General features: G+C 43.0%; 1 protein-coding gene across 1 annotated transcript in view; it reads left to right on the forward strand.

Moving 5' to 3' along the window:
• The window catches only part of SARNP (SAP domain containing ribonucleoprotein), a 53523-nt gene extending 44799 nt beyond the window's left edge, over positions 1-8724 (forward strand). The window contains exons 10-11 of the mRNA XM_007179541.3: positions 4163-4252; positions 7406-8724. Of these exons, the coding sequence (XP_007179603.1) occupies positions 4163-4252; positions 7406-7447 (132 nt within the window). The 3' untranslated portion in view covers positions 7448-8724. The remainder of the gene's footprint in view (positions 1-4162; positions 4253-7405) is intronic.
• Positions 8725-8954: the final 230 nt, after the last annotated feature.

The raw sequence follows: 8954 nt of genomic DNA on the forward strand, positions 1-8954 counted from the left end.
TGAGCTAGGGGGGTCAGTGCTGCCTTCAGATGCACAACCCCATTTGTGCACTTGAGCATGGCCTGGGGGAGCATTGGCCTGATGAATGCAGAGGGAGATGCATTTTGATCGAGGTAATTTCCTTCAGATGGGTCTCACCATCCCATGAATCAAAACCTGTCAGCAAGGAGCTAAAGATGGAGTGAAGTTTATTGTACATTTGTTTCCATGCGACACCGTCACGCTAGAAGGGTCAAGTGAGAGAGATCATTAGAACTGTGTTGATTTACTGGGCCTGTTGTGCACTTTCCCTGCAGGGCAAGGAGGAAAGAGGCTTTAGGAGGGGAGCTGAGGGGCACTGGGTAGGGAGAGAAGGGCAGGCATGCACAAAATAAATAAAACCCTCGCTGGTCTCTGCGGGTGAGGGGTGGACAGGCTCTTCGTAGGGGGTGGGAGGTGGGGGCATCTGTATTGTTTTTTTCCCCCTAGAGCCCCTGGTATATTTGGAGCAGATGCTCTGCCTAGATCTCCAGGAGAAGGCACCAGAGGATTAAGAAAGGAATCTCAAGGGGAAATCTCTGATACTAGCCTTAGTGGCTAGGGAAATATATCCATCTGACCCCACCCCCCCCCTTCTTTTCCTCCCTCGTTCTTTCCTCACCTTTGAGCTCAAAAAGAAACACAGGAAATTTAATTTAGAAGTCAAACTCCCCATTTTGGGATACGGCGAAGTAGAGAACCAGAGGAAAGGCTGTCCCACACATTCCAAATGGACGTAGGCTTTGTGATGAGATTTGTGAAGGGAATGGCCCCAAGATTTGTGCAGAGAGAATAGCTAGGTTTCAGCAGTAACATCTCTCTCTGTGATGTGAACGTGCTGAAGTATCCTTAGCGCTGAATTGAATGAAAAAAGTAAATAGTGGCAGTTCAGCAAGATATGATCTAGTCCTGCCTATCCCCAAGAAGGGTATGGTATGCTCCTTTTATTTCCCTTAAAGCTGTTTCCTGCTTGGCCTGGAGGCTTAATGAAATGGAGAATTTTTCATCTAGAATCTTCTATAGAGGTTCTCATTTTGAAATCTCCATTTATATCCCTTATTCACTTTTTATCTTAGCGGTGGTAGACAAAATCAAGAAAAGCCTCCTAGTGACTTTGGTAAGGAAAAATATAGTGAGGCCTGTGTTCATTGGAAACCCTAATTCGTTTCATACAGTTCAACAGATGGAGTAGCCAATTAGCCAAGGTTAGAAACAAATTGAGTTGAGAAAATCTTTAGTATGAGACTACTAATTGGAGTCCTAGTTAGTTATGAAGTAGAGGCATGTGGTATGGTAAAGGGGGTAGGATCCTTGCATTGACCCAGTCATTTGAGTGATGTAGAAGTTGTTGAAGTAGTTTACAACTACCCTTTTTTTTTTTAATTTAATTAATTTATTTATTTTTGGTTGCGTTGGGTCTTCGTTGCTGCGTGCGGGCTTTCTCTAGTTGCGGCGAGTTGTGGCTTCTCGTGCTGCGGAGCACGGGCTCTAGGCACGCGGGCTTCAGTAGTTGTGGTTCGCAGGCTCTAGAGCACAGGCTCAGTAGTTGTGGCGCACAGGCTTAGTTGGTCCGCGGCATGTGGGATCTTCCCGGACCAGGGCTCGAACCTGTGTCGCCTGCATTGGCAGGCGGCTTCTTATCCACTGTGCCACCAGGGAAGCCCTATAACTACTTTTAGCTAAGGATCCTAGTGATCCTTCTTCCCTTGGAAATTAAGCACTACTTCCATTCCGCTACTCTTATTCCAAAGAAGTGCTTATGTAAGATACCTGAGGTTTTGGTAAAGTTAAGAAAGTGGGTTCTCGAGTAAAATGTCTTGGGTTACATTTCTGGCTCTGCCACTTAACTATTTGTGAGACTTGGGCAAGTTACTTAATCTCTCAAAGCCTCAGTTTTCTTGTCTATAAAATGACCTGCTATGTATGTCATAGTACCTGATATGTTTAAGATTGTTAAAACAACTAAATGAGATACTGAATGTAAAGAACTTCATATAGTACCTGGCACATAGTAAGCACCCAAATGTTAGTGGCTATAATCATTATTATTTTAATTTATGATTATTAAAGACAGGAATACTTTTTTCCTTTGGAACCTGGCTCAGTGTTTTACAGTAGTTTAGATTACATTAATTATGCACCTACTATGGATTTGCTGATGGTTATAATGAAAAAGGCAGAAAAAGTACATAGGCAGTATTCTATTCTAGTAATACACTGTGATTAAGTGATAACTCGTGTGTAGGATTCTTCAGTCCTTCAATAGCCACCAACCCTTCTTAGCTTCTTTCTTACTTGCTAGAAGGCAGGTGGCGCACAAGCAAGAAAATGAACGTTTCTCAAGCTGAAAGAGCCAAAGTAAGACTGAGAAAGTATCCTGACTACTGTGTTCAGAGAGCTGCGCTAGCTAGACAGATTGAACACAGAAGGCTGTATAGCTGCTCTGCTTTTGACCAAGAGGTGGTTCCTGTGGTCGTAGGGACAAACGCAGCTCCATGGTCAGGGTTGAGAGTAAAGGTATTTCAAAAGTTCTTGTGTCTCTGTAGGCCTCTTGGTTGCCTTTCCTTTTGACTCTGGTTTTTGGGACACTCAGAGACACAACCTGCCTACGTATGTCAGGAATATGAACTTCTTGGGTTTTTTTTAAAAAAATCCAGCTCAGGAGCACCACACATAAGCTTGCTCAAAAGTTTGTTTAAGCAACTATACCCCAACTTAAAAAAAAAAAATTTTGTTTCAACACGTTTGACCTGACCTTATGTTGGTTAACTTTTGTAAATAAAGTCAAAGAAACTGTCCTGGCTCATGATTAGGGTGTTGTGTGGGTATGGAGTAGAGGGTCCCCTGGGATATCTGAGAAGATAGGATCTTTGTCTAGATGTGTCAAGTTCTAGAAAATGCTTTTGGGGGAGAAAAAACACCCAGGAAGCCCACATACTTTTAGTTGTTTCTAATCCTAGGGCTGGGCTTTTGATTGCTGGTGACAGGGTATGAGGGGAAGGTGGAAAAGGAGAAAATAAGTAACTGTTAAAGTGGGATAAATAAAGTGGCAGGGTTTAGGTCCTCGTGAGAATATATATATGAGACTCTGACATTGAACAGTGCTGGATGTGAACAGTAGCTCAGTCTTTAAAATGCTATAGGAGAGGGCTTCCCTGGTGGCGCAGTGGTTGAGAATCTGCCTGCTAATGCAGGGGACACGGGTTCGAGCCCTGGTCTGGGAAGATCCCACATGCCACGGAGCAACTAGGCCCGTGAGCCACAACTACTGAGCCTGCGCGTCTGGAGCCCGTGCTCCACAAGAGAGGCCGCGATAGTGAGAGGCCTGCGCACCGCGATGAGGAGTGGCCCCCACTTGCCACAACTAGAGAAAGCCCTCGCACAGAAACGAAGACCCAACACAGCCAAAAATAAATTAATTAATTAAAATGAATAATGCTTTAAAAAATATATATATGTATGAGAAAAATAAATGCTATAGGAGAATGGCCAGCTCCGATTCATAGTATGCTGGAACATTCTCTCCAATTACAGGGCAGACACCATGAGTCTCTTGGATGCTTGGAAAAGGTCCAGAGCATCTTTCTCAGAGAGATGACTGCAGCTGTTTCCTTATTTCAGAATCATTTCAAACTCCAGAGCCTACTATGACTTTGCTGGGTGTTCATAACACTTAGCTTTCTTTGTAAGTTCTTCAGAAACACCACTCTGGCCCCCTTCCCCTTCCCTTCCTTAGCAAGAAAATGGAACTTGTAAGCAGTGTTCGACAAATAGTTTGGGTGCCTTCTACCAACCTGCTCTCTGCAGGTATTATTAGTAAAGCCTCAGTTTTCCATATCTCTGAACTACAAACATTTCTTTAGCACAGAAATTTGTTTTATGGGTGTTTCCTACTGTTTTCTTGACTCTCCTTGTCTTATGAATATTGAAGTCTACTTAACATTAAGTTTTTAGTCATTCTAGGGACAATATGCTATATGCTAGCTTATTCAGTTTCCTATCTGTTTTTTTCTGTGGGTGTGATCCTTAGTTCTTGACACAAGGTTGGCTAGCATATTGTAGCGAATCAGTTATAATTTCATTCCCATTTATCTTGTGAATGGAGGGATAGCTTGTTTCAGCCCTTTTCTTTGTCCCTGAACAGTCTGAGGATGACGAGAAGCTGAAAAAGAGGAAGGAGCGATTTGGGATTGTCACAAGTTCAGCTGGAACAGGAACCACAGAGGATACAGAGGTAAAATATACCTGGAATGCTTCACAGGACCCTTGAAGGGAAAATGAAGACAAACAAACAGAATGGAGAAACATTGTTATTTCCCTGGCCTACTTCTTAAGTGCCTAAATGACAAGATTTTTGGTACTTCCGCTTGATATCTGTTTTCTGGATAAAGTGGCCCCACTTAATTCCATCAGTATACTTAAGTAATTCACTATTAAGAGCCAGTTAACCTAGTAGGAAAGAGCACAAGATTTGGAATCAATTAAGCTTGGATAAGTGACTGTGCCACTTAGTATTACTATATTTCTTACAAGTTATAGTAATTTTCTGAGCCTCAGTTTCATCGTCTGGAAAGTGGAGATAATAAAACCTACCTCGAAGTGGTATTTTAAGCATGAAATGATTCTGTGTAAAATGTCAAGTATTCAGTAAGTAGCAGTGTTTCTGATTATCTGCCAAGCAAATTTCTTTCATCATTTAATGAAGGCCATATCCAACCCAGACACAAATATAGTTGTGCCTAACTCCCTTCTGGAATAGGACAGTGGGCTTAAATGAGACGTTTTTTGTTTTGTTTTATTTATTTATTTTTTAATTTTTTGGCCGTGCTCCATGGCATGTGGGTCTTAGTTCCCCGACCAGGGATCGAACCCGCACCCCCTGCATTGGAAGCGCAGCCTTTCCCCCCCCCTCAACCCCAATACTTTTTTATTCGGCTGCACTGGTTGGGGGCACATGGGATCTTCGTTGCCACGTGCGGGATCTTTGTTGCGGCATGTGGGATCTTTTAGTTGTGGCATGTGGGCTCTAGTTCCCTGACCAGGGATCGAACCTGGGCCCCCTGCCTTGGGAGCATAGAGTCTTACCCACTGGACCACCAGGGAAGGCCCTGGAAGCGCAGTCTTAACCACTGGACTGCGAGGGAAGTCCTCAAATGAGACTTCTTGTTCTTATCACTTTATTTACAGATAGTTTCTCAAAATGAAAGAATGGCTTTTTGTTTGTCTGTTTGTTTTTTTAAGACTTGTGTGCATCTATATCCCAGTATTTTCTGGAGTAACATTCATTGAGACTCTGAGCATTGGCAGACTGCTCAGAGCACTGACAGACAATATTGATTTGCTGGTTTGAGAGTATCTATAATGGAGACCAAGCATTAGCAGAGGTGTACATGAACAGTTGAAACAATGAATATGTTTAGGGACTTCCCTGGTGGTCCAGTGGTTAAGACTGCAAGCTCCCAAGGCAGGGGGCCTGGGTTCAATCCCTGGTCAGAGAACTAGATCCCACATGCCGCAACAAAGATCCCACACACGACAGCGAAGATCCCGCGTGCCACAGCCTAGACCCTGCGCAGCCTATGTTTAGAATTACAGAAATTTCTTAGGTGGTGAGGAATTTGAAATGTTACTTCTTCCATTTAATCCAAATTTACTTCTTTCCATCTACTTCTAGAGATGGCCTCTGAAACTCTATTACCTGACACACTCAAAATCTTTTTTTTATTATTAATTAATTTATTTATTTATTTATTTTTGGCTGCATTGGGTCTTTGTTGCTGCACGCGGGCTTTCTCTAGTTGTGGTGCGTGGGCTTCTCATTGCGGTGGCTTCTCTTGTTGCGGAGCACGGGCTCCAGGCGTGCGACCTCAGTAGTTGTGGCGTACAGGCTTAGTTGCCTTGTGGCATGTGGTGTCTTCCTGGGCCAGGGCTCGAACCTGTGTTCCCTGTATTGGCAGGCGGATTCTTAACCACTGCACCACCAGGGAATCCCTCAAAATCTTATAGTCTCTTTATGAATAAATATCAGAGTCAATCTTGTAATAAACCCTGAAAATTTCAGAATCTGATCAGTTTACATTCTCCACTATGAAAAAACTAAAGGATTTTGTATTCTTCTTTGTGCTACTAATTCAGAATAAAGCATTACCTGTTGTTAAGTAAATGTCTGCTTACTTGCTGACTTGCCAGGATGAGCTAGAAGTAAACTTAGGCTTGTTTTAATTCTAGTTAAAATTACTCCCTCTTTGCCAAGGAAACTGTCATTAGACCAGGCATGCTCACTGAGTTGGTACATTTGACCTCCAAGATAAGGCAGATGAGGATTTTGTTGAGTAGAAAGGAATAGTGGCTTTTATTAGGAGAGTTAGTATATGTAAGGGAGTAGTAACTTTTGAGGCTGATGGAGTTTATATGAACCAGATGACTTTCATTTGATTCCAAAGAATTGTGTCAGTAATCCAGGTGGAAGTGAGCTTGGCTTGTATGCACTCAGCTTTTCTTTTCTTTTTTTTTGTTTTTTGGCCGTGCACAACGCGGCATGTGGGATCTTAGTTTCCCCGACCAGGGATCAAACCCGCACCCACTGCATTGGAAGCGCAGAGTCTTAACCACTGGACCGCCAGGGAAGTCCCACTCAGCTTTTCTTTTTAATATAACTTTAACCTCCTCTGTGAATGGAATTTTAAAAAAGCCTCCTCTTTTCTGGGGGCAGTGGTTAGAGTGAGGACTCAGTAGTGTTTTGTGAGTCACTCCCAGAACAAAAATATCTTTCTTTCTCTCCCCCACCCATTTTGTGCCCTCTCTCCCACACTGCCTCCCTTAAGAGATCCATGTTGGGGCCTCCCCACCCCCCATTTATTCTGTTGGCATTGAAGATTTATATGCCTCTTTGTGGATTTGGAGGCCGAAGGAATAGTTGCTGATTGGGCGTAACTGCCCAGAAGGGCATCCCCTTCACCTTCTCCATGAAATAGCATTGGTCAACCTTTTGTCCTTTGAAATTTCCCATCTCCCCACTGACTGGAAGACTTTTCCCAGCCTGTTTAAGGATCCATTGTTTCCAGGCTAACTTGCTGTAAGGCTGAGTGGCCCTTTCTCCTTCAGGAATCTTTCCATTTTCTACCACTATTCTCTTCCTCCTCTCCTGCCCCCACCCCCTACTCCCCACAGTCTTCTCCCCTCCTTATTCTCCTTTCCCGTCAAACCAGCTCTAACTGGATAACTAGAGAGATTCAGACATTAAATCTCTGGCTGCCAAGCATAAGCCTGGCTTTCCCTCCTTCTTGGACCTTGTGACAGTCCATGTGAGTTTGGATTAAAGCAGCCAGGAACCCAGGCCACTGTTGTCTTGCAATCTAATTTTTTTCTTCTTGCTTCTTCCTTATAGGCAAAGAAGAGGAAAAGAGCAGAGCGCTTTGGGATTGCCTGATGAAAAGCTTTTGATGCTTTCTGTTCTCCAATGGTTTCCATCTCTTCGACTCTTCCTGGTCACATATATACCTAAATGCACAGTCATGTGCCTAGGTCCTGCCTTGCAGTGAGGGAGCATGTACCCCAGGTACATCCGTGAACTCCAGCAGCAGTTTGACTTACTGCAGTTCCAACTTTAAGGTTTTTGTTGTTGTGTTGTTGTTTTTTAATTATTATTTTGCTTGTTAATAAAAAAAAAATAGAAAAAAACGGTGTGTTTTATCAGGTGCTCCTTTGAGTTCTTAGTGCCAGATTAGACCGGATAAGGAGAGCTTCAGGGGCAAATATTATAGCGAATTAGCCATAATGCCTTTATCCTTTAGAAAAGAGAACAAGGAAAAGGATTGAGTATGTCGCTTTAAGCCTATTTATTTACTTCTCTCATACTCACAGGCATCCTTTTACTTCTTTATCCTCCATGAAGAGGCCAAGTTTCACCCTGAATCTTTGCTTCAGCAGGTTGACATGACCCACTGGAATAAGATAGGGAGAACACTGTGGGTTTTAGGAGGTGCAAAGGATATAAACACAAGGACTAGTGATTGGTAGTCTATAATGGAATGGAGTCCAGAGTCCCTCCCTATTCTGGAGTCTGGAAGGGCCCTATTTTCAAGAGTGACTTGTCTGGTTTCAGTCGAAGCCAATATGTGGGATCAGGGCCCTATTTTCAAGAGTGACTTGTCTGGTTTCAGTCGAAGCCAATATGTGGGATCAGGGCCCTATTTTCAAGAGTGACTTGTCTGGTTTCAGTCGAAGCCAATATGTGGGATCCTGTTGGTTATGCAGTTCAGGAAAGGAGATTGGCTGGGTACCCCTCAGAGCTAGAAGTATGGGGATTCAGAGTATGACAGGATGTCAGAGGTATTAAGCATTATTACCAGATCATTGGGAACGTAAGCTTTGGACTGGAGGCTTCTATTTTCTAGTCAAGCCTTATGCTAGTTTAGTTTGTCTTCTATTGCAGAAATATACTTTTGCAGTTTTGGTGGCAATGTTTCATAGATACTACTAAAATCCATTTTCCTTGCTGAGCCTCCTATTTAGAAAGATTTGGCTCTTCCTAAGCAGGGTTGCTTGTTTGCATTTGAATTTTCATGTAGATCTGAGACCTGCTACTTAATCTTTTTGGACGTGTTGGTATAGGGTTTCTCCTCTTAATCTTTACTTCTGTACATCTATATAAGGTTGGGTTTTGTTTGGTTTTCTGATAATAAAGCTTAAGAGCTTGGCACCGTACCTGAAGACTTTGGTCTCATTATCAGATCCCATGTTGCTGTGGTGTAATTCCTCGTTCCCATTTCTACTAACACCTCTGTCTGGTTTTGTAACTAATAGAAAAGTAATGGTTTGATCACCTTCCTAACAAGAATCTCTTTCCACAAAGTCTCCTTGGTTGCTGGAGGACAAGGACCTAAGTTTAGAATGAGGAGATCCAAAGATTGCCCATTTGTTGTGAATTTTGCCCC

This window comes from Balaenoptera acutorostrata, chromosome 11 (assembly GCF_949987535.1).
Source record: "Balaenoptera acutorostrata chromosome 11, mBalAcu1.1, whole genome shotgun sequence".
Taxonomy (NCBI): Eukaryota; Metazoa; Chordata; class Mammalia; order Artiodactyla; family Balaenopteridae; genus Balaenoptera; species Balaenoptera acutorostrata.